Source organism: Curcuma longa, chromosome 12, assembly GCF_044706935.1.
Source record: "Curcuma longa cultivar G26 ecotype Majalengka, Jawa Barat chromosome 12, ITB_CL_G26_1.1, whole genome shotgun sequence".
NCBI classification, from domain to species: domain Eukaryota; kingdom Viridiplantae; phylum Streptophyta; class Magnoliopsida; order Zingiberales; family Zingiberaceae; genus Curcuma; species Curcuma longa.
This window is the reverse complement of record NC_133872.1, coordinates 7834486-7859371: the sequence shown is the minus strand read 5'-3', so window position 1 is coordinate 7859371 and position 24886 is coordinate 7834486. Positions and strand designations below refer to the sequence as shown.

Genomic DNA, 24886 nt, shown 5'->3' with positions numbered 1-24886 from the left:
AACCTTAGCTCATTCTAGCGGTCTCACGATCATTTATAAGGAGATAAATTGAAAAATTACAATTGACCACTATGAAGAAGAGCATTGCCTCAACTTCTTCGAGATTCAACTATTGCACACTCCAACAAGTCACTTTCTTTGAGATTCGACTTTTGTACACTTCAGCAAAGTAACCAATTCAACCATATCCCAGTGGCTATCACTAGACCTTACACTTTTCAAATCGAGCGCAAGTCAGAGAGAGTCCAAAGTTAGACAAAAATTTTATATCGACGTATTTGGGTGCTCGAATTACTTTCAGATGCTCGGACTAGGAACAATCTTATTTATGTATTTATTTATTTATTTTGCTTAAGGTGAAGTTATTTAGGAGTTTACCAATAAATTTTAGGTGTGGAGTTATACTATTAAATATAAAAGAATTTTTAAAATAAAAAATTTAGGTACTTATGAGATGTACTGAGTTGTTATTCTGTACTCCTTACCTTATATACTCTGTGAGCAATTATTTTTTTATTTTAAAATTTTTTATATTTAATATTATAATTCAATCTTTAAACCCTAAAGAGATTATCTTAAATGATTTAATCGTTAAAAAATAAAAATAAAATGACATTGTTCATATTTCGGACGTCCAAAAGTGATCAGAGCGCTAGGATACTTCTATCAAGCACGCTGCGCCTGCACGCACAGATAGATGTCAAGATATCGGATAATGTTATGTTGGGCACCATCCGTGAACACTACCCTATTGGGCACCACCCATGAGTACTATCGTGAGCATCAAAGTGTAAAAAAATATATATTTTTTATTTTCATTTTCTTTAAATTAAACACTAAACCTTATGAAAGAATAATCTAGACATCATGAGCACCACGTGAGTAAATGTAAATTATTTTTTTTCACTTCCTTTAAACTAAATCTAAACTCTAAATCTTAAATTTTAAATTATAAAAACCTAAACTTTAAGAATTTTTTTTTACATTTAGTACTCATGATGACACTCACGAATGACACCCAATGCATTATATATATATATATATATATATATAATTTATATTGAAAATTATTATCATATGACCTTGCGATCATAAATTTAAATCGCAAAAATAATCTCTTACAATACATAATAAAGACTACTTACATACAATCGACTTAATATAATTCAACTCTTTCAAAGGATCATATATTAGTAAGAGCTTCATGCATATAATAAAAATATTCAAATTCTCCTACATCATTATTATTTTTTTTTTGTGTTTAGACACCATTTTGAGAAAATTTGGGAGGTAAAGTGATAAAAGTTTTGAAATAATGGAAGACATTTTGATTTTGGAAAACGAGCGGTTTTTCTATGGTTTCTTGGACCGGAAGCCTGCGTCGTTTCCGGCCCAATTCGGCCCGGTGAACTCGAAGCGTCCCCTTTTATCTCCGTGACGAATCGCTTCACCGGCGTTCTTCATCGGTTACCCATCGGCGGCGGAGTCCAACCCCTCGCCGGCGTTTCTTGCTCTCCCTCACCGATTGCTTTTCATGCGCAAGGTACAATCCACTCTCCTGATTGTTGCCGCCATAGATTTTCCATTGATGTTTCGTGAATCGCAGAATCTTCGCCGCGATCGATCCCCTCGAATGAGACGCTCCACATCTGTTCCCGATTCTGGTTGTCGTAATCTGATCTAAGGTGCTTTTAACTGGCTATTCCCGAACTTTTTTTTTTGATGATTCAGATCTGGCAGCAAGCGTATCTGGTTCTTACTTGCCGTCATTGATTTTCCCAGTTTAGTAATTCGGAAACCCTCAGTTAGGCTTGGTGTTGTTGAGCTCGAGATGAGCTCACGAACCGGGCAAGCGACTTATCGGGACCGGACGCAGGAATTCGTCAAGGCCGTCGAGAGCTTAAAGAAGACAGCTCCACCTGCACCAGAAGTACCAAGCGTTAGTGATGCATTGAGCTTGGATAGTTCCAATTTGGCGGCCTCGAACCAGTCGGAGTTCAACAAGAGAGCTTCCAAAATTGGGCTGGGGATTCATCAGATATCCCAGAAGCTTGCTAAGCTCGCAAAATGTGAATAAATATCCTAAATCTTCTGAATTACATTGCTTGTTAGCTTTGTGTTGAATTTCACTTAAGATTGTTTCCATTTGACACTAATCCCACATTTTAGGTGTAGAAAATTTAGTTAATATATTCAAAGTCTCAAGTTTTTTCCTTCAGAAATGAAGTCTTCATTGGTATAGTATGGTTGAAGTTCAATGCGTTTTATGTCTCCACATCTCCTTTTCTGTGTACCTGAAGGATTTTATCTCTAAGAATGCCATTTCTAATTCCATCATAAGAATTCTGTCATGAATGACATCCTGCTTCACGGAACACTAATTGCAATCTAGGATCACTCATCGCAGATCCTTCTTTCCCAAGAAGGTGAGAACCCATGGAAGGTCAAAAGCTACTGTTTCTGCAACAGTCGTAAGGTTTTTGTATGTCTTATGGTTGACATTAGCTTATTGAAAATTGTGTATCAGTTGTTCGAGACAGTTGGTAGACGTTATTAATGGCATTGTTAATTACTGCCATCAATGGTATAGAAATGTTCCTATTGTGAATAAACAGATGGGTGTCTTGCCTTAGAAACTAGAAAAATTAAGCAATTGTTTCACTGATGCAGTTGTGTGATAGGGGTTAAAATTAAGGGCTGAAAATCTTTTCTAAGGACAAAATCTGGTTTCTTTGGGCCCATTTGGATTGTGAAATTATATGATTGCAAATTGCAAGACCATGAAAATTTATTTGCATAACTTCCTTCAGCCATGTATTTTCTTTATAGAGTATGGGAATCAGGGTGTGTTGTGAATGATGATTGAACTGAATGATGGAGAACAGTCAATAAGTTGATAAATTTTGGCCTTAACATCAATGTGAACTAAGTCACCTACTAGCAACCTACAATGATATTTGCACACTTCAAATCAAGAACTATGGCCATTAAATTGCAAGATCATAAAAACAATGGATACTTTGCCTAACTTTCTTTCAGCCTTGTATTTCCCTTTGTAGAATGGGAAATTTAGAATGTATCACAATCGAACTTCATAAAAAGGAGTGATAGTCTACTAAGATGATTTTGGCTTTAATATCATTGGAGCTTAAGGACCTGATACATATTAGGATTTGCACAGTTTACAAAAGTTTCTTGAATCATTGAAGAGTTGCTGGGTATGAACCCCCTATGACATATCGATCACAATTATACATGGAACATGTATTGAATGGGTTACATTGTGACTGATATGATGCATTAGTTTACTGTTGGTCTTTTTAAAACCATATATATCCATTGATTGTTTTTTTTTTTTTTTTTTTTTGCATTAGACACATTTTTCAAAACCTCTAATGGTCATTATGCTGAGACACTTTGTTTGCAGTGGCAAAAAGGACATCAGTGTTTGATGACCCAAGTGTTGAGATTCGACAACTCACAACAGTTATCAAACAGGACATTACAGCTTTAAATTCTGCAGTTGTTGATCTGCAACTCCTCTGTAATTCACAAAATGAAAATATGTCCAGAGATACTTCAAATCACTCAACAAATGTGGTTGATAATTTAAAGAATCGTTTGATGAATGCAACAAAGGAGTTTAAAGACATTTTAACCATGCGGACTGAGGTGCATGTGTCCTTTTATTTTTATGTCCTGAAATGTTTCTGGAATCTTTAAATAGGACTTCAATTATGACTACAGAACTTCAAGGTTCATGAAAACAGAAGACAAATGTTTTCCTCGTCAGCCTCAGAGGATTCAAGCAATCCTTTCCTTCGACAACGCCCGCTGGCTTCCAGGGGACATAATGACTCTTCTGCTCCCCCAGCACCATGGGAAAGTGGCTCAAGTAATTCTTCTACATTATTTCTCAGGTAATTTGGTAAAACACATAATCTTCTTACATTTTACTGTTTGGATCTGAATTAGTACATTTGCATGTTTTGCTTTCAATTGTCATGTTGGTGTATACTCGTCTTTTGATAAATATAATCATCATCATCAAGCCGCTTTTGTTCCGATTATTTGGGGTAGGCTATGTGTAGCTTATCCCTCCATTAAGTTATCTCTGATGAATATGCTTGCAAAACTAGTTTCGCCAGGCTCTGTTCTAGTTCTTTTACTATGGATTTGCTAAAAGTTTTTCTTTTTTATGTTTCTCCACCCCTGTTGTCAAACTTCATCGTAGTATATTTTTCTGTTTAGAATGGGGCATATTTCTGGTTATTCGTTAGCTGTTTCACATGCCTGAACTTATTGTAGTCAATGGAATTTGTCTCTGTGATCATCCACTGTTAATGAATTCGGATACTTCTTGATTAACAGAAGGACAAGTACAGACCCTTCCTCATCAACTCAACCTTCGATCCAACAGCAGCAGCAACAGATGGCTGCCGTGCAGGACAGCTACATGAACAGCAGATCAGAAGCACTTCATGGTGTCGAATCTACAATTCATGAACTCAGCAATATTTTTACACAACTCGCTACAATGGTCTCGCAACAGGGAGAGCTTGCACTCAGGTTCTTCTTCTTAACATCTTCGGTGGCTTTAATATTGATATATTTCAGTCGAACTTGATTCTCTCACATGTTAAATGACAGTCTGCTAGAAATTTTATGCATGTCCTTCAAGGATTAAAGTACTCCACATCCAATCTGATAGTGCATTTGGTTCTTGGAATAGAATAGACAAAGAATTAAATAACTCTTTTTAGAAAATTCACTAAGGAGTAAAACATGAAGAAATATTCATTAGTTTGATTCATGGAATCGAAGAAATAATTTGCCTTATAGAAATGTTATGAGTAGATAAGAAATAGTTTTCTTATCTAGCTCACACAGTCTACCTGGTTTGGTGCACCCCAATCCTTTGATCGGTCCAATCGCCCTGTTGGCTCATCAAGCCTGATCACACCCTCACTATACCCCTAGCTCGACCAACTCCTTTAAGTTGCTCAACTCGACTTATTTGATAGGTTTGATAGTCCCACTTATCCTTCTCATTCAATCCGTCACGGCAAGCAGCCTGTTCGACATGCCTGTCTTACTTCACTTGCTCATAATACATAATTTTAAGCGAGTTAAATAAAGAAAGAATATGTGTGCTTCAAAGAATGTAGTAGTTATCGAATACTATTCTTAAGATCCAGAAAGAATACTAAATTTTCATGAAAATTGATAGTTTGATTTCATTTTTGTATTTGAAAAAACCTTATTCCATGGGAATTCAAGGGGATAGAATAGATACTCTTTCTAACCAAATGCATCATTCTACAAATTCTTGAACCTATGAGTTTTAGATATATGCTTGTAGGTTTCCATTTTGTGATAAAACATAATTGTAACTTGCTAATAACTACTTGCCAAGCATTTGAATTTTTAGTTCCATTAAACTAGTCATTCGTTGACCTTGAAAGGATTGATGAAAACATGGATGACACATTGTCGAATGTGGAGGGTGCTCAAAGTCAACTGCTCAAGCATCTCTCCAGAATATCTTCTAACAGATGGCTGATGATTAAGATATTCTTTGTGCTTTTGGTCTGCCTCATGATCTTCCTTTTTTTTGTTGCTTAGGTTCCTTTAAAATCATATTTGATACTATATTTTTTTCTCGGCGATCTTGTTTTCTCACCGGTTTATTGGCGAATTGCCGTATAATTCTGTGTTAACGGCTAAAACTTCAGAAACTATGAATGGGCACTCATCATTTGTAAAATTGTCAAATGAGTGTTCCATTTTCAATTAAAGTTAAACAGACATCCTTCTATCATTTTATTTTGAAAATATTCTTTGATGTTGTAGTAGCTATCTAATAGTTGCTATAACGTGTAGAAGTTATTGAGTAACTGTTATAATGTGTAGAAGGTATTCAGTAGTTGCTACAATGTATTTAAGATGAGTTTAAAGTTTATGATTTATGATTTATGTTGTTTAGAAACTACTCAGTAGTTGTTACATCGTTTAGAAATTATCCAATAGCTGTCATAATATATTTAGAGTTTAGAGTTTACATCGTATATAAACTATCTAATAGTTGTTACAATTTAGTAGCTGTTACAACTTGTTTACGATGAGTTTAGGATTTTAAGTTTAAGATTTATGGTTTAGAATCTCTAAACAATATTATATCAAAATATTATTTATCAATTTATCAAAATTAATTAAATTTTATCAAAATTAGTTTAAAATAATTGTAGAAGTTATAGTTGCTATAATTCTAAATGCTAATATCACTCTAAATACATTGTAGTAGCTACTGAGTAACTTTTATATGTTATAACAATTATTCGATCGTTTCTACACGGTGTAAATTTTAAATTCTAAATCTTGAACTCATTTTAAATCATGCAGCAACTACTGAGTAGCTTCTACACGTTGTAACAATTACCAGTAGTTGCTACAACAATGTTGGATCAAAGGCTATTTTTCAGAATAAAATCACTGATGGGTGTCCATTTTGATATTTCTCTTAACTTGGGGTGTCCTTTTGATTTTTGCTCAAAAAAAATTATCACATTCGCGAAGTAGAAACATTTAATATGAAATGTGGTTCATAGAAATATCATAAGCTTCTTTTGTTTAAGAGCTTTGCTAGGTCACTACCCTTCTCTTGTTGCACCATTTTTTTTGAACCGGGCTAATCGATCGAGAGACATTGAGAAGACGCTTGTGCATCTTCAAGTGATTCTCTTGTTCTTCAAGCGACACAAGTAGTTAGCATGTGAGGTCATCAAGTTTGTCTCAACACAAGACCATGTGTGGTCATCAGCTTCTTCATTCTCCATTGATGAAACAACACGGGTGGCTATTCTCGATGAAGCAACACGGGTGGATAGCTTCATTCTGTAACGAACAAGAGACTTATTTTATCGTTTGAGCTCAACACAAGACCATGTGAGGTCATCAAGATTGTCTAACTTCTTCATTCTCCATTGATGAAACAACACGGGTGGCTAACTTCATTCGGTAACGAACAAGAGACTTATTTGATCGTTTGAGCTCAACACAAGACTATCGTGGCTCGTTCTTCTTCTCTTTCGCTTTTCGTTATTGCTATAAGACTCGACATTAGATCAACATGACAAAAGCACATCTCATGTTAGTCGAGGACTAATATTTTGACTCGAGACGATACTTTAAATCCGATACTTTAAATCCCTATTCAACCATGGAAATGACCATGCTCTTGTCGATTTTGTTTTTAAAAAAAACAAATAGATCGTAGCATGATCCATTATTAGAAACATATCAATAGTTAGGTGAGTTGACTTTGTAAAAAGTCAACCATGATTAAAAAGTCAACTGTGCATTTATAGGCATTCTATATTCTTCCTCATCTTTTTTTTCTCTATATTTGCAAGGATCTTCTTATTTTAGCTTCCACATAATTAAAACTAAACCATTTAATTAAAAAGCAAATTCCATTTGAGTCGTTGAAGGATCAAACCACAATTTTTTTCTTTTTCTTTTTGTTTTATTTTCTTTTATTTGTTTCAATCGTAATGCGACGTCGGCCTTGTTGGTAACAGAGCATGGCAAGAGGGGCGCCGCCGTTTCCTTCGGAGGCCCAATTCTCGCCGGCCATCGCCGCCGTCCTCGCCTTTGTTTGGGCGGCGGCGACCGTGACGGTGCTCCTCTCCCTCTGCTCCACCTGCAACCGCAAGTCCGCGAGCAAGAGGGAGGCGTCGGAGTCGCCTTCGGGCGAACGGGTCCGACGCCGCCAAGTCCGCCAGCGCAGAAACAGAGGAGGGCAAGGCCGCGGAGGAGGAGCAGTCGGAGGAGGGTAAGGAAGCGGTGGTGGTGATCCCGGTGGAGGGGGCGGCGGCGCTGCACGGGCCGATTCCGGCGGCGGAGCTGCCGAAGTCGATGTCGACGAAGCGGAAGCTGTCGATGAGCATTAGCAGGGGGATGTCGGAGAGGCTGAAGACGAGTCGGTGGGACCGGAAGGTCGTCGGCGGCAGCGGAGGCGGGGAGGAGTCGTTATGGAAGAAGACGATCATATTGGGGGAGAAGTGCAGGGTGGGGAACTACGAGGAGGAGGAGGAGGTGGTGGTGGTGGACGAGAAGGGGAACCAAGAGCGCTACCACCCATCGAGGTCGGCGTCGAGGCAGGTGTCTCGGAGCAATTCGTTCGCTGTGCCAGCGCAAAGCGAGGCGGCGCCACCGCCACCGCCACCGCCACCGTCGGCGACTTGACTTCGCCGGAGACAGTGGTAGGAGGGATGGAAGAGGGGACATGATCTGGCACGTGCACAATTAAAACGCTCTTTTTTTAATTTTTATTTTGTTTAATTTTTTGTTTTTGTTTTCCTCCAATTATTGCGATGTGTCGAATTTGAAAATTGAAATGATTGAAGCTGAGAATTTTCAGATAGATTTCATTTTATTATAAACTAATAAATTGTGTATGAGAATTGAAAACTCTTTTATTAGTTTAGTTTACATCTGTTTAAAAGGAAAAAAAAGGCTAAAAGTTTGCTGCAATATATTGAAGAAATAATATATATAGAATAAAAATTAAGCTGCCATTTAGAGATATCGAGTGAGCTTAACTGATTGTTTGCGGTGTAAAAATTAGTCTCCGGGGCAATGGTACAACGGTAGGAAATTCGGGTTGTAATCCACGAGCTCACGACCCGTGGTTCGATCCTCAATTACGGCGATGCACTTCCTTGTTTTATCATGGTGGTCGGTGGTAAATTTCCGTGGGACTGGAAAAATAGGCTTTTGCCAATATATTGAAGATTGAGTACATAAGACTGATTGAGATTTATCATTTTTTTTACAGTGTAAAAATTAAATGGGCACATCGAAAGTCCTAGTCTCGGGATTACGATGCGATAATAAGAGGTGAGATAAATTTCATTCAAATTATATTATACTTGAAGAATTTGAAAATTTTATAACACTGGAGCAATTCATCTTTTGCTGCAGAGAAGGACATGGCTCAATGAAAATAACAAATAATTTTACTTTTAAAAGTTTAAAATCTTATGAAAACGATCTCGGTATATTCAAAGATTTTTAAATTTATAAAATTATTATTTATTATTAATCGAGACAACACAATATACTAATCTAAGCAAAATATGCATAGATTATCATAGTTGGGCTTAGGGTTTCAAGCCAATCAGTCGTCCATAAATCGAGCCAAGCCTAGCACAGACACGTGTTCCCTGTTTGCACCCGAACCGGTAGCCTTCTCCTAGCCTTGCCTATTGATTCTCTAAAATGGTATCGAAAGCTTTGAAGTAGTAGTCGAAGAAGAGAATGACAACATAAGGTGTATCTTTATGAACATAACAACATTGATGAAGATGTGAGTCAAGCCAGGCCTAGCATAGACACGCGTTCCTTGTTTGCACCCGAACCGGTAGCCTCCTTCTAGCCGTGCCTATCAATTCCCTAAATAGTATCAAAAACCTTGAAGTAGTAGTCGAAGAAGAGAAGAACAACACAAGGTGTATCTTTATGAACATAACAACATTGATGAAGATGTGAGTTGAGCCAAGCCTAGCACAGACACACGTTCCTTGTTTGCACCCGAACCGGTAGCCTCCTTCTAGCCGTGCCTATCAATTCCCTAAAATAGTATCAAAAACTTTGAAGTAGTAGTTGAAGAAGAGAAGGACAACACAAGGTGTATCTTTATGAACATAACAACATTGATGAAGATGTGAGTCAAGCCAGGCCTAGCATAGACACGCGTTCCTTGTTTGCACCCGAACCGGTAGCCTCCTTCTAGCCGTGCCTATCAATTCCCTAAATGGTATCAAAAACCTTGAAGTAGTAGTCGAAGAAGAGAAGGGCAACACAAGGTGTATCTTCGTGAACATAACAACATTGATGAAGATGTGAGTCGAGCCAGGCCTAGCACAGACACGCGTTCCTTGTTCGCACCCGAACCGGTACCCTTCTCCTTAGCCGTGTCTATCGATTCCCTAAAATAGTATCAAAAGCTTTGAAATAACAGTTGAAGAAGAAAAGGACAACACAAGGTGTATCTTCATGAACATATCAACATTGATGAAGATGTGAGTTGAGCCAGGCCTAGCACAGACACGCGTTCCTTGTTTGCACCCGAATTGATATCCTTCTCCTAGCCGTGCCTATCGATTTCCTAAAATAGTATCAAAAGCTTTGAAATAATAGTCGAAGAAGAAAAGGACAACACATGGTGTACCTGCATGAACAGATCAACATTGATGAAGATGTGATGCAATTTAATAGAAACAAAAATGAAACCAAATCGAGTGAACAAATTCGAACATAATTCCTCCTCTCTTTTTTTTTAATCTTCAATTGCCATAAATGTGCATTAACACTAGAAAAATAACATGGCATGAATGTTTTTTCTCACTAAAAATTACATCAATGGCTTCAAGGTTTGTAGCCCCAACTCCATTGCTATTGCCTTCTTGTATCAAAGATTTAGAAGTTTGTACGATAATGAACGGAGTAAAACACGCAAGTCGAAGTTGGACGGAGAGACGGTATGGTTCACTAACTCAGCGACAGAATGAGCAGCATGAAAAACATGGTAGTCGCGACTTCTTCGGTGCAATGGGTTCAGCACTTGGAGGCTCAGCACTTTGGGGTGGTGTTTGTGGCACAGGTGGTTGCAGTTGTGCTTTCTCCGGTGGCCGTCCCGCTGATCGACCGTTAAAAGATCCATTCGTGCTGTCGCCTGCCAATCTGAAATACCAAAACGATACAATTTCGTTATGTTGTTCAGAACTACATTGTATTCAAATTATGAATGTATGTCGATTAGCATAGTTATGGTAGAGATTTGGAAGAAATACATACATTGGAAATGCAAAGGAACGGTAGCTCTTCACACTGCCCCCGTCGGATAACTGGGACTCGCTATTGGAGCTACTCGTGCGATCGACAATTGGAGGCCTATCCTCTTTGACATGCTTCTCTGCAGTTGCCTTTAGAGCATCCTTCATGGCTTCAGCATTTGCTGATTCAGCATGGATCGTTTGTTGTGAATTAGATCCTATTTGGGTGTCTTTTACCGACGAAGCATCAATATCGGGGGACACGGGAGGATATCCATCGAATTGCCTACTGTACAAGCTGCTCAAATCTTCAGATTTACCCATGTGGATACTGAACAATGATTCATTAGAGGTAACACTCCATTCCATAGGAGTTGTGGATGTCGTTCTCGCGAATACTGAAGATGGTATCCTATGTGAAGCAGGGGCATCTGATCCGTATGGTAATGGAATGGGACACTGATTCCCTCTGGCAATGCCGACATTGATCGATCCAGGAGCACTCATAGCATCGAACGATAACAGTATTCCTGCCGATGATGTACCTGAGGAAGCCGGTGCAGAAACCACACCCTGATCTGTCCCTGCATCATTCAATTCATGTTTAGTGAATTGTTTCTTGGTATCTTGTCAAGCACTTTCATTGGCTTTCCAAGCTCACCTGCATCGATCTGGAACAAGTCATCCTCCTCCGACGCGCTAGAAGAAGATGGAGCCGAGCAGGACGGCATTTGCTTCGCACTTTTAGGCGCAACTTGTAGCTCGGGAAGATCAGGCTCATCTAAAACCACAGTCACATGTGTAACTGCATTCTCCTGCTGAAGACTTGCATTGCCATTTTCGCGACAAGCTTTTCCATGTTCACAGTCCATCCCCGGCATCGATGCTTCTTTTTCGAGGACAAAAATCAAACAAACTATAATGATGCACAGTTGCAATACCATTAGAACACTCCTTGTTATACACAGACAGTCAAGTGATCTTAATACAAAAATCAAGTGATCTTAATCACTAGCAATGAAAAAGTGAAATTGTGAAAAACAGTTATGTGCTTCAGATCAAAGATCAGAAGAAAACCCTAAATCAAGATCGCCCACTATGGTTTTTCACATATACATTACCCTGAATCCAAATCTCAAGCAAGACACTAATGATTTCATCAATTGTTCAAGGTATAAAGAGAAACTTGAAACCCTAATGATTTCATCAATTGTTCAAGCCAAACCCTAATGGTTTCGCCTTTTTAGGGTAAACTAAGACAAGGTCGAAACCTCGTTTTTGATCGCAGAAGAGAAATGCGAGTAGCGTGATGAAGAGAGGATGAAGCTGAATAGAACAGGCAGAAGAGAAACCCTAATTTAGGGTAAAAAGAGGAACTTTCCAACACGAGAAACCCTAATTTAGAGTAAACTAAGGCAAAGCTGAAACATCGTTTTTGATCGCAGAAGAGAAATGCGAGTAGCGCGATGAAGAGAACCCCTAATTTAGGGTAAAAAGAGGATCTTTCCAACACGAGAAACCCTAATTTAGGGTAAACTAAGACAAAACTGAAACATCGTTTTTGATCGCAGGAGAGAAATGCGAGTAGCGCGATAAGAGAGGATGAAGCTGAATAGAACAGGCAGAAGAGAAACCCTAATTTAGGGTAAAAAGAGGAACTTTCCAACACGAGAAACCCTAATTTAGAGTAAACTAAGACAAAGCTGAAACATCGTTTTTGATCGCAGAAGAGAAATGCGAGTAGCGCGATGAAGAGAACCCCTAATTTAGGGTAAAAAGAGGATCTTTCCAACACGAGAAACCCTAATTTAGAGTAAACTAAGACAAAACTGAACCATCGTTTTTGATCGCAGGAGAGAAATGCGAGTAGCGCGATGAAGAGAGGATGAAGCTGAATAGAAAAGGCAGAAGAGAAACCCTAATTTAGGGTAAAAGAGGAACTTTCCAACATGAGAAACCCTAATTTTGAGTAAACTAAGACAAAGCTGAAACATCGTTTATGATCGCAGAAGAGAAATGCGAGTAGCGCGATGAAGAGAGGATGAAGCTGAATAGAACAGGCATTAGATTTACCTAAACAGTTGCGCCTCCTCGTTCAGCCTCGGCGAAATCGGTAGCAGCGGGGGTGCGCAGATGCAGGGCCGGAGCGGAAGATGTCTCCGCCGCTTCATCTTTTTGATCCTCCATTTCCCTTCGATCCCCAACGGAAAACAGATCGGCATGGCCGCCTATAATTGGAAAAGCGAGAAGATCCACAACAACAACAACAACAACAACAACAACCTCCATGAAACGAACTCCAATTCATAAAAGAACCAACTTTTACCTTAACTACGACTGAGTATCAATTAAAACCCTAGACCCTAAACCGAATTAAATCAATCAAATAATCAAATTGTCGATCGAAAATTAAATTAATCAAAATTTTTAAATATTATAAAGGATTTAATAATTATTTACTAGTTTATAAATTCAATTATTTAGAAATTCATTATTTTTTTATTTTAATTCATTCTATTTATTAAGTTTATTTAATTTAATCAAATAAAAAATTTTAAAATTAAAATCGAACTAATTAATTAATTTTTTTAAAAATTAAAATTTTAAAATAATTGAATTCAATTATTGTACCATAGCATGGACATATTATATACATTTTTTTGATCTATCAAGAGGTTAAATGAGCTGGCGAAGCCAAGCAATAGTCTTTTCCGTTGTAATTAATTGTAATTTTTTGATTTATCTTTTCATAGATAATTATGAGGTCGATCATGTAGGACTACTAAGACGACGAATTTCATTTTTTTTACAGAAGAAAAAAAGACTTAAATGAGTCAAATTTGTTCCAACTTAGTAGCTTAATCAAATAAACTATTCTACTAAAATTTTTGTTCCAACTTAGGGTTGATAATGTATCTCATTTCTTCTTCTTCAGTAAATAAAATAAAATTTATCACCCCAACGGCTCCACATTATCGATATTACGATCATCTATGAGGAGATAAGAGCAATGATAGATTGATTGAAAATGCAATATGAAATCTCAGTATGACACACAGGCATGAGTCCCACCTCCATACAGTATATGTCATGTTGCATTTTCATACAGTCTATCATTTCTCTATAATATATTCCGTTAATCTATTGATCCTGAATGTGATGATTCGGTCTTATTAAAAATTTTCATCGAAAAATTCGAGAAGCACAACGATGATTCAACGTTTAAAATCAAACTTTTTGCAAATGGGGCAATGGTGCAATGGTAGGACATCCAGGTAGGTTGTGACCAGGGATCTATGGTTTGATCCCTAACTACGGTATATTTGCAAGAATTTTTGGTGGGAAACTTCTGTGGGACCAAGTCGGTCACCCGGATTTATCATTTTTTTTTAAATCTAACTTTTTGAGAATTAATCACATTTAATTTAATTTAAGAAGAGCGATGAACACCACATCGAACTTTTTGAGAATTAATCACATTTAATTTAATTTAAGAAGAGGGATGAACACCACATTTAATATTGATGTCTGCAAACAAAAACAAAAGAAGCACAGCGTGAACAGAAGAGAGAGAGAGATCGATCATGGCAGCTGAGGAATTAAAGTGGACAAGTTGAGCGAAAACCCACCCTTCCCTGTCCCAGGAACCGGCCACAGGCCGCCGCCTCCGCCGCCGCCGGCATCCCGAGGCAACTCAGCGCCGGGGCGGGGATCTCACTGCACTCCGGCGGCGGCCTCTGGAAGTCCTTCCCGGCGATGCAGTTCCCGGCGTACTCAAATCCCACACCCCTACTGAACTGCAGCCGGTTGCAGCCCGCGCTCAGCCCGGAGAAGAAGTTGAACGACACGGTCAGGTTGAGCAGCTCCTTCAGCCCGCACACGAGCTCTGGCAAGTCGCCGGAGAACTGGTTGTGAGCTAGATTTAGCACCTCGATGTCGGCGAGGCAGGAGACGGAGCTCGGCACGTGGCCTGACAAGGAGTTGAAGCTCAGGTCGAGCACTTGGATGGCGCTGAGGAAGCCGAGGGCGTCGGGGATGCAGCCGGTGAGGTCGTTGTTGAGGAGGAGGAGCTCCCTGACGCCGGAGTAGTTTATCATGTAGCTGCCGAAGGTGGGCGGAATGTCGCCGGAGAAGTGGTTGTTGGCGAGGGTGATGACGGACGCAGTGGAGGCCCAGAGGGAGGCGGGGATGCGGCCCTGGAAGCGGTTGTCGTTGAGGAAGATCGCGTCGAGCGGCTTGTCGAAGACGTCGTCGGGGAGCTCGCCGGAGAAGGAGTTGAAACGCAGGTCGAGGTAGACGAGGTTGGGGACGAGGAGCACCGCCTCGGGGAAGCCGCCGGAGAAGAGGTTGTTGCTGAGGTCGAGCTCGGTGAGGTAGTGGAGGTCGCGGAAGGAGTCGGGGACCGCGCCGGAGAAGCGGTTGCTGTTGAGATGGAGGACGGAGAGGTGCGCGAGGGAGGAGAGCGCCGAGACGAGGGAGCCCTTGAGGTTGGCGCGGTTGAGGTCGATGGCTGAGACCACCGTGTCGGTGGCGGCCGTTCCTCCATCCGGTGGCGGCGCAGAGCAGAAGATGCCTCTGTAGGAGCAGAGGTTGGGGCCGACCCAGGAGGAGAGGATGCCAGTTGGGTCCTCTGTGATGGCTGACTTCCATGCTTGAAGAGCTGCGTACTCACTGGTGGTGGTGGAGGAGGAGGAAGAGGCGGCGGCGGCGGCGCCGGTGGTGGTGAACCATGTTCCGATGTTGACAGCGACGCCGGGATCGAGTGAAACAGAGGAAGTCAGGGAGGAGGAGGAGGAGAAGAAGAAGAAGGGAAGGAGGAGAGAGAGGAGGGAGGATGTGGTTTGGGGCATGCTTGAGGAAGAAGAAGAGCAGTACACAGTGTGGTTGTTCAATCTTCTGCTGGTCCTCTAATCTTGGACCCTGTTTACTTTGATGTTTACTTGGACGCCTAGAAAATATAAAGGGTAAAAAAATTATTCGACCGCATGTGGCTCGCAAAGCGGCTGCCGCGCTAGGTCGATAGTGCAGTGCCATTACGTCAAGATTCGATCTTTGTCCATTTCAACAATTCTACTTTGTCGTAACTAATTCAAGTTTATCCCGAGAGCTATGAAGATTGACTTCTGAATATACATTAGTGTACTTTGAATTTATCAGATAGACAAATTAGGGAAAAGTAAACATCTTTGATCAAAATTGCATCACTTTTGAACAATTTTAGTTAAAACTATTCGAAGATAGAATATAATATAGATGAACATGGATCGGATGGGTAGTGCCTTTCCTCGACTAACCACTTGACTTGTTTGACTTGTTGTAATTGTTTGGCTCTCGGTCCGAGTTAAGTGACTTGATTAGTTAGATCAACTCGTGCGACATGATCGTCTTTTCAGTTTGACTCGTTTAGCATGAATGGCACGACTAGCTTCGATTTAACGATTAGTCCGACCGATTGCCCGTCTAATAAAGTAAACAAACCTTGATAGAACATAATGTAGATGAACATGGATCGAATGGGTAGTCCCTTTTCTCGACTAACCACTTGACTCGTTGTAGTTGTTTAATTTGGTCCTCAGTTTGAGTGACTGATCGGTTTGCATCCTCAATCTAAATGATTTGAATAGTTAGATCAACTCGTGCGACATGATCGTCTCTTCAGTTTGACTCGTTTAGCATGAATGGCACGACTAGCTTCGACTTAACGATCAGTCCGACCGATTGCTCGTCTAATAAAGTAAACAAACCTTGATAGAACATAATGTAGATGAACATGGATCGAATGGGTAGTCCCTTTCCTCGACTAACCACTTGACTCGTTTGACTCCTTGTAGTTGTTTGGCCCTCGGTCCGAGTTAAGTGATGACTTGATTAGTTAGATCAACTCGTGCGACATGATTGTCTCTTCGGCTTGACTCGTTTAGCATGATTGGTACGACTAGTTTCGACTTAACGGTCAGTCCGACCGATTGCCCGTCTACCCAAGTAAACAAACCTTGCCCTAATTGCTCCATTGTAGCTGTCACTCAGCAGCAACAGTGGGAACAGAAACAAGGGATGGAGAAGAAGAAGAAAAGCATTTATGAGCTTAGCTGGATTCGGTGGAGTCCCCACTGAACCCAAAGTCAGTCCTAGTAAACACTGACACATTCGATTGGATCGGTCAGTTGAATCTATTGAATTGAAATTAATGCTATGTTTACTCCAACACGCGTGGAGGAAGGACGGAAAGAAATTAATGAAGAAAAAATATCACCAAGGAAAGAAGGAAGATAAACAAATGCGAGATGCATATTTTAAAGATCGACTTCTAAGTGTGCATAAGTTATGCTCTGAATTTATCTCATAAGCGAATTATGAGTAATCCTCTTACGACCGCGGACACGCCTAATGAGACGATCTCGCGACTGCGCAAGTAGGTCACCACCTTGCAGCCTTGTTGTCTTTAAACTGCATCTTTTTTTTGGCACACTACTACTTTACAAGCTGTTTGTTGTCTTTGTTGTTAGATCAAAATTGGGACATCACTTAAAAAGTTCTATTTTTTTCAACAAAAGGTACGAAAGCTAGTTTCAAATCGAACGATAAAAATATGATAAAAGTCAGTCCGATGCATTAAGTTCCCGTTAGAATTTTGAAGAAGAGTCAAATGACCAATTGATCATATTTAATTAATTGTACACAATTCTTATCATGTATTGTAAAGTTGTTGTTTCTGCAATTTGAGTCCGATCATAAGATCATACGTCAATTACTTTACTATTGTGTCAAAGCTTCCTTACAACTAATAAAAGTTCGATGTGATATAAAAATTATACATGTATGTAGTTCCAAATGACAAAATCGAATATAATGTCTAAGATTAATTAAATCTGCTAAACAATTAAAATTATTAATATTTAAGTTAATATATTTTGTAAATGAGTTAATTCGTGTTAGTTATTTTCATATTCGAGTCAATCTACCCTACTTTTGATCATGTGTAAAATATATAATCATGGTAAACCCTAAACCCTAAATTGAAATGTAACATGAAAAATGACTCGAGACCAACTTCTTTGTCATGAACAACGAGACAAAGGTTTTTTGTACAATCGAGGTTTCCTTCCTCCCGATGTCCATGGCTAGGGTTTTCTTTTAGCACTTAGAAGTCATGCGAAATGAAAGTCTCATGCATGATTTTGAATCTAAGCTACCGTCAACGCCACTCTTCAACTTGGTTTACTAGCATCCGACTCATGGTGAGTTGAAAATGGGCCAACCGGTCCTGAGCCATGACCGACATGATTGGCCTATTTTGACATCTCTAACTATATCTACACACACAAGATAGGAAAGTCGATTTGCCTACAAAAATGACCTAATTGGCAAACACTATTAGATAAGATCCAATGTATTAAATGTGTTGAAATGCCCTCCCCCAAAGTAGGTTTTGTGTTTGCCAAGTTATTGTCATCAATCGATTTGTGGTCACGAAAGTCGACCATTAATGTTATGTCTATCAAACATTGATATATTGACCTAATTTTGAGATCTACCGCGATCATACACTCATTGAAGAGGTAACCATTCAAGTAGTTACGAGAATTGGTCGCGCAATTAAGGTGAAAAATGAACATCAACACCAACTCTAGTACAAATTGTTCATGAGATATATATGTCTCCTTAACTACCACATGGTTTTCAAAGCCAAACTTCAAACCTACCATCCTTGCAATTTGCACTCTAATCGAGATCGACGATGACCTAAGTTGGTTCAAACATCTCCCTCTTGCTCCATCATCAACCCCTCAATCCACCTACAATTTAGTTTAGCCGCGAAAAGTCTAGAATAATGCTAGAGATTATACAAGTTGTAAATGTGATAACTGTTTGACGATCGATCTTAGAGTCTTCTAAAGAACTTAAAGAAGACTACACTTTACAGCTTGGTGGACCTCATTTCCACCAAACAAATTGGAAAAAAACTTATAGTGCCCTAGTTCTTCATTTATATAGTGCGGATCTATTTAACTCTTTTAACTTCACAACACACCTCGAGGTCGGTCTCATCCATGACTTCCTTTCTTCTTCCTCCCTCTCTTCCCTTCCTAATCATCTCCTACTCAATGCTTATCGTCGTTCCAAGTACCACGGTAGCCAAGCAAATCAAGCATTTCGAGTTCAATGTAGTCGTCTACTCTTGTTTAGGTCGTTTAATATGTTCATATATGGGACATACAATATATCTATATATATACCTCTCATTGCAGGTACAAATGACCAATGTGGCTCGACTATGCAGCACCAAGAGCATCGTAACGGTGAACGGGCAATTTCCGGGGCCGGAGCTCATCGTGAGGGAAAGCGATCAACTTATTGTCAAAGTCACCAACCATGTCCCTTACAACATCACCCTTCATTGGTATGAACATCAGTTGTTCTTGAGATAATGAGTTATAATAGTCGATCCACCAATTTTTTGATTTGTCTTAGGCACGGTATTCGACAACTAAGGAGTGGGTGGGCGGATGGACCAGCCTATGTGACTCAGTGCCCGATCCAAACCGGGCAAACCTATGTGTACAACTTCACTCTTATAGGGCAAAGAGGCACCTTTTTTTGGCATGCCCATATCTCGTGGCTTAGGGCTACTGTATATGGTCCTCTTATCATTCTTCCAAAGATCGGAGTGCCCTATCCTTTCCCCGAACCATATAAGGAAGTCCCTATCATCTTGGGTACGAATGCTAATCGTGTTAATTTCTTCGTTATAACTATTGATCTAAAATGTTTGCGCTCGAGTTAATAATAATTTGCTCGGAGAAATTTATAAGTTAGGGTTCTTTAATGTTTAGGGGAGTGGTGGAAGGCCGACATAGAGGCCGTCATTAGCCAAGCTCTTCAAACCGGAGGAGGCCCTAATGTTTCGGATGCCTACACCATTAATGGCCTACTTGGTCCCCTCTACGATTGCTCAACTCAAGGTACCAATTACGAGCTTAATTACCAATGCGAAAGAGAGTAAAATTCTAGTCTAATCGCCTAAATTAATTATGCTTTTGGATCATGTCGATGATTATGTTTCTTGTCAAACTCTAACATCGTATCAAAGTAGTATCGTTATCCAACAATGAATGTTGAACTAAGGTTTTTAGTTGAATTGAGGTCTAGGGTTTGTATCTAACCCTTTAACCTTACCATTTGAGATAATAAGCCATGGCAATGTTACTATGTATATATGTATGTACGTACGTACATACGAGTGTATCGCTTAACCCTCCTAACCTTTTAACTCGATAACTATATATCTGCGTGTATACTCGTTTAAGATAATAAGTTGTGGCAATGTTACTATGTATATATTTATGTATGTACGAGTGTGTCCCTTAACTCCTTAACCTTTTAACTCAATAAATATTCCATTAAGCTTTTAACTCGATAACTATATATCTGTGTGTCTAACCATTTGAGACAATAAACCGTGGCAATGTTATTATGTATGTATGTACGTACGTACGAGTGTGTCGCTTAACCACTTAACCTCTTTTAACTCGATAACTATATATGTGTGTGACTAACCATTCGAGATAATAAGTCATGGCAATGTATATGTATATGTATGTATGTATGTATGTCGATAATCTTTGAAACCCTTTAAACCCCAAAATGTTTTAGATATTTTCAAGTTGAAGGTCGAGGCAAGGAAGACGTACATGCTCCGCCTCATCAACGCCGCAGTCAACGAGGAGCTCTTCTTCAGCGTCGCCGACCACAATCTCACCGTCGTCGATGTCGACGGCGTCTACGTCAAGCCCTTCGACGCCGACATCATCCTCATCTCGCCCGGCCAAACGAGCAACCTCCTCCTCCGCACCAAGCGGAGCTACCCCAACGCCGCCTTCCTCATGGAGGCCCGGCCCTACTCCACCGGCCTCCCAGGCACATACGACAACACCACCGTCGCCGGCGTGCTCGAGTACGAGTCCCGAACCGCCGCCTCCCACAAGGCCCTCCCCCTCCGCGCGCCGACGCTGCCGGCCTTCAACGACACCAGCTTCGCCGCGAACTTCGCAGGGAAGCTGCGCAGCCTGGCGACTCGCCGGTTCCCGGCGAGGGTCCCCCGCGGCGACCCCGACAGGCGATTCTTCTTCACGGTGGGGATAGGGACCCTCCCCTGCCCGGCGAACTCCACGTGCCAGGGGCCCACCAACGACACTATGTTCGCGGCGGCGATCAACAACGTCTCCTTCGTGACGCCGGCGACTGCCCTGCTTCAGGCGCACTACTTCGGGCGGTCGAGGGGGGTCTACACGCAGGACTTCCCCGCGTTCCCAGAAGCGCCGTTCGACTACACCGGCGCGCCGCCGACAACCAACGCAGCGTTGGGAAGCGGGACGAGGCTGGCGGCGCTGCCGTTCAACACCAAGGTGGAGGTGGTGCTGCAGGGCACGAACATTCTCGGGGCGGAGAGCCACCCGCTGCACCTCCATGGATTCAACTTCTTCGTCATCGGGCGGGGCTCCGGAAACTTCGACCCGGCCAACGATCCGGCGAGCTTCAACTTGGTGGATCCGGTGGAGAGGAACACCGTCGCCGTGCCGGCCGCCGGGTGGGTGGCCATTCGATTTTTAGCCGACAACCCAGGTACGAATTCGAAATTACTGAAAATTAAGGGACCTCTTTGCTAAATCTATCAGAATTTTCAAGAAATTTTCATTTTACACCCTAAACTCCTTCTAGTCTACCATTTAAACCCTCAATCTTTATTGTTAACAAGTTTAAAATTGGTGCTAGATTTAGTATTGATTCTCGGTTGAACAATCGAACAAAATATTATATTCTTAAATAATCGATTACCATTTCAGGTGTGTGGCTCATGCATTGTCACATAGAGGCGCATTTGAGTTGGGGTTTGAAGATGGCTTGGTTGGTACAAGACGGGACCCTTCCGAAACAAAAATTACCTCCTCCGCCGTCGGATCTACCGAAGTGTTGATCTTGATCGACGGATGAATTAATCATCGATTCTCGATTAATTAGTTTGTGACAAACTTGACATTTGAAGTTTCTTTCGATAGATTCTTTTGATGTGTTTTTGTAGTGCAAGAAGAAGAGGAGGAATGGCGAATTGTATCTTGAATTTAATAATTATTAATAAGAGCAATGATACATTACATGAAAAATGTAATATAAAATTCAACATGATACATTCCATGTAATGAATCCCACATTCATACAGTGGGGTCCACATTCATACAGTTGAGTGTATTATGTTGAATTTCATGTTACATTTTTCATATAACGTATCATTTTTCTATACAATTAGAGAAATGATATGTAACATGAAAAAATAAATGAACATGAAGCCAACATGACACGTTCAACTGCATAACTATGGGTCCCACTGCACACTAGATGTAGGATCCATTGTATGTAGTGTGTTATGTTGATTTTATGTTATATTTTTTTACATGTTACATATCATTGCTCTAATAACAAAAAATGCTTGTCACAATAGACGGCCCCACAAATTTGGCCCCAATCATCTATGAGTTAAGATTAAATCGAGAAACTGTAATTGGTCATGACGTAAGAAAATTGGGTATTACTTATACATATCATTGCTCTAATAATTATCAATTATAGTCCGGTTCAGTCCGAATTGCTTCGTAATTCCTGATTGGGCCGAAACCAAGGCCCATTTCTCCACCTTCTTCGACTTTGGAATCCTCCGCCTCCTCCAATGGCGGCGATGCGCCGTCCCTCGACGGACCCACCCGCCGCCGCCGCCGCCGCCTCTGACCACCTCGTCCTCTCCGAGAAGGCCCTGGAATTTCTCCGTCGCCGTGTCTCCCTCAACTCCCTCGCTGCCTCCTACACGCCCGAGGCCGCCGTCCACACGCTCCTCCTCGCCCAGCCCCACCGCCTGCTTCTCCTCTCCTTCCTCCGCTGGGCCACGCCCCTCCCCTTCTTCTCCTCCTCCCTCCGCCCGCAGACCCTCGCCCTCCACCTCCTCTCCCGCCACCGCCACCTCCCCGCCGCTCTCTCCCTCGCTCGCCGCCTCGCCGCGCGCTTCCCAGTCCCCTCCCTCTTCCACTCCCTCACCTCCACCCTTCCCCTACTCCGCCCAGCGCCGCCCTCCCCCTCCGCCGCCTTCGACCTCCTCATCAGATCCTACTCCTCCCTATCACTCATCCCTCAAGCCCTCTCCGTCCTCGCCCTCACGAAAAATGCCGGCTTTTCGCCTTCCCTCCTCTCCTTCAACTCCCTCCTCGACGCCATTTTCCGTTCACGCCAAACCCCTCTCCGAGCAATCGACGACTTCATCGCCGACATGGCAAGCTCCGGCGTGTCCCGGAACGTCTACACCTACAACATCCTCATCAGAGGCTTCTGCTCCCGGGGCGAACTCTACCGAGCATCCGACTTGCTCCCGGAGATGGTGCACGCAGGGTGTTCGCCCAATGTTGTCACCTACAACACACTCATTGACGGCTTCTGCAAGTCAGGGAAGGTCGACGACGCCATGTCACTGCTGAGGACAATGAAGGAGAAGGGTCTCAAGCCAAATTTAATCACCTGCAACTCAATTGTCAATGGATTGTGCCGCAAAGGGCGATCGAAGGAATCGAGGATCATGGTCGATGAGATGGCAAGAGAAGGCTTGGCTCCCGATTCCATCACCTACAACACCATTATCAACGGCTACTGCAGGGAAGGAAACCTGCATCAAGCCCTGTTAATGGAAGCAGAGATGGTTCACAAGGGAGTGGCGCCCAATGTCGTCACATACAATTCACTGGTGAATGCAATGTGTAAAGATGGCAACTTGAGAAGAGCCATGGAGCTTGTCGGCCGAATGAAGGAACGAGGGCTCAAGCTCGACGAGTTAACTTTCACGACTCTGATCGACGGGTTCTGCAAGAAGGGGTTCTTGGACGATGCCTTGTTGCTTCTGAATCAAATGCAGGAGAGCGGAATTCAACCTTCCATTGTGAGTTACAATGCTCTGATAAATGGCTACTGTTTGCTGGGAAGAATGGAAGAAGCTCTGAGGATTCTTCGCGAAAACGTCGAACGATCCGGCTTAGCACCGGACGTAGTTACTTACAGCACGATCCTGAATGGCTACTGCAAGAACGGAGACATCGATTTGGCATTCCAGTTGAATCAAGAGATGCTAGACAAGAACATCTTGCCCGACGCCATTACTTACTCTTCGCTCATTCAGGGCCTCTGCGGAGCAAGAAGGCTCGACGATGCACGGAAGCATTTTCAGCAGATGTTGCAGCTGGGTTTACGGCCGGATGAATTCACCTACACCACACTGATTCATGGCCACTGCGAGGAAGGAGAAGTCGAGAAGGCTGTCCTCCTCCATGATGAAATGATCGAGAAAGGGATACTTCCGGATGTGGTCACCTACAGTGTGCTCATCAATGGCCTTCGCAAAGTCGCTAGGATCAAGGAAGCAAAACGACTGCTGTTACGAATGTGCTACGGTGAATCTGTTCCAGATGGTATCGAATATGGCATACTGATGGAGTGCTGTGGCAAAGCTGAGCTCAAGAGTGTATTGTCTCTGATGAAAAGCTTTTGTGATAAGGGTTTGATGAATGAAGCTGATAAGGTGTTTGAATCCATGTCAGAGAGGAACTGGAAGCTGGATGCTAGTGCATATAATATCATCATCCACGGGCACTGTCGGGCGGGGAATGTGAGTAAGGCGATGAGCTTGTACGAGGAGATGATACGGGCTGAGTTCGAGCTGAACGCGATCACTGCAATTGCCCTCGTTAAGGCTCTTTCGAAGAATGGTAGGAATGAGGAATTGAATCAAGTGATTCAGAGATTGTTGAGTGGTTGTTTGCTTACAGATGCCGAAACATCAAAGGTTGTTGTTGAAGTCAATCACATGGATGGCAATATAGATGCTGTGTTGGATGCTCTTACAAACATGGCGAAGGATGGACTTCTTCCTAATGGTAGTGAACTCAAAGGATGCGCTCGATAGATTGTGGTATCGAAGGTTTTAGCGCATTGCCAAGGTTTGCGGCTTTTGTTCTTCA

The 24886-nt window shown here is 41.6% G+C and overlaps 5 protein-coding genes across 5 annotated transcripts; 3 read left to right on the top strand and 2 right to left on the bottom strand.

Annotated features, from left to right (window-relative positions):
• Positions 1–1473: 1473 nt before the first annotated feature.
• Positions 1474–5803, top strand: LOC141843194 (syntaxin-32-like). Its single transcript, XM_074731235.1, has 7 exons — positions 1474–1543; positions 1607–1685; positions 1783–2069; positions 3428–3672; positions 3748–3920; positions 4372–4569; positions 5466–5803. Exons 3-7 carry the CDS (start codon positions 1832–1834, stop codon positions 5623–5625), a joined length of 1014 nt encoding a protein of 337 aa, XP_074587336.1. The 5' UTR covers positions 1474–1543; positions 1607–1685; positions 1783–1831; the 3' UTR covers positions 5626–5803.
• A 4594-nt stretch (positions 5804–10397) lies between these two features.
• LOC141843684 (uncharacterized) lies at positions 10398–13017 on the bottom strand. Its single transcript, XM_074731737.1, has 4 exons — positions 12912–13017; positions 11500–11754; positions 10861–11422; positions 10398–10746 (listed from the first exon to the last, which is right to left on the bottom strand). The coding sequence occupies exons 2-4, from the start codon at positions 11717–11719 to the stop codon at positions 10560–10562; spliced, it is 969 nt and encodes a 322-aa protein (XP_074587838.1). The 5' UTR covers positions 11720–11754; positions 12912–13017; the 3' UTR covers positions 10398–10559.
• A 1336-nt stretch (positions 13018–14353) lies between these two features.
• LOC141843463 (leucine-rich repeat extensin-like protein 7) lies at positions 14354–15716 on the bottom strand. Its single transcript, XM_074731520.1, has one exon. The coding sequence runs from the start codon at positions 15686–15688 to the stop codon at positions 14438–14440; it is 1251 nt and encodes a 416-aa protein (XP_074587621.1). The 5' UTR covers positions 15689–15716; the 3' UTR covers positions 14354–14437.
• Positions 15717–18889: 3173 nt separating this feature from the next.
• On the top strand, positions 18890–21813 carry LOC141842958 (laccase-4-like). The gene is made up of 6 exons (XM_074730960.1): positions 18890–19003; positions 19088–19239; positions 19311–19555; positions 19673–19801; positions 20493–21461; positions 21683–21813. The coding sequence occupies exons 1-6, from the start codon at positions 18890–18892 to the stop codon at positions 21811–21813; spliced, it is 1740 nt and encodes a 579-aa protein (XP_074587061.1).
• Positions 21814–22560: 747 nt separating this feature from the next.
• Positions 22561–24868, top strand: LOC141843568 (uncharacterized). The gene has a single exon (XM_074731625.1). The coding sequence runs from the start codon at positions 22561–22563 to the stop codon at positions 24829–24831; it is 2271 nt and encodes a 756-aa protein (XP_074587726.1). The 3' UTR covers positions 24832–24868.
• The last annotated feature ends 18 nt before the right edge of the window (positions 24869–24886 follow it).

Coding starts and splice junctions, on each gene's coding strand:
- LOC141843463 (XM_074731520.1), bottom strand. CDS start 15,688: ATGCCCCAAACCACATCCTCCCTCCTCTCTCTCCTCCTTCCCTTCTTC.
- LOC141843194 (XM_074731235.1), top strand. CDS start 1,832: ATGAGCTCACGAACCGGGCAAGCGACTTATCGGGACCGGACGCAGGAA. Junction 2,070..3,427: donor GCTTGCTAAGCTCGCAAAAT/GTGAATAAATAT, acceptor CTTTGTTTGCAG/TGGCAAAAAGGACATCAGTG. Junction 4,570..5,465: donor CAGGGAGAGCTTGCACTCAG/GTTCTTCTTCTT, acceptor TGACCTTGAAAG/GATTGATGAAAACATGGATG.
- LOC141843568 (XM_074731625.1), top strand. CDS start 22,561: ATGGCGGCGATGCGCCGTCCCTCGACGGACCCACCCGCCGCCGCCGCC.
- LOC141843684 (XM_074731737.1), bottom strand. CDS start 11,719: ATGCCGGGGATGGACTGTGAACATGGAAAAGCTTGTCGCGAAAATGGC. Junction 11,423..11,499: donor CTTGTTCCAGATCGATGCAG/GTGAGCTTGGAA, acceptor TGAATGATGCAG/GGACAGATCAGGGTGTGGTT. Junction 10,747..10,860: donor CGTTCCTTTGCATTTCCAAT/GTATGTATTTCT, acceptor TTGGTATTTCAG/ATTGGCAGGCGACAGCACGA.
- LOC141842958 (XM_074730960.1), top strand. CDS start 18,890: ATGACTTCCTTTCTTCTTCCTCCCTCTCTTCCCTTCCTAATCATCTCC. Junction 19,240..19,310: donor TACAACATCACCCTTCATTG/GTATGAACATCA, acceptor GATTTGTCTTAG/GCACGGTATTCGACAACTAA. Junction 19,556..19,672: donor GGAAGTCCCTATCATCTTGG/GTACGAATGCTA, acceptor TTTAATGTTTAG/GGGAGTGGTGGAAGGCCGAC.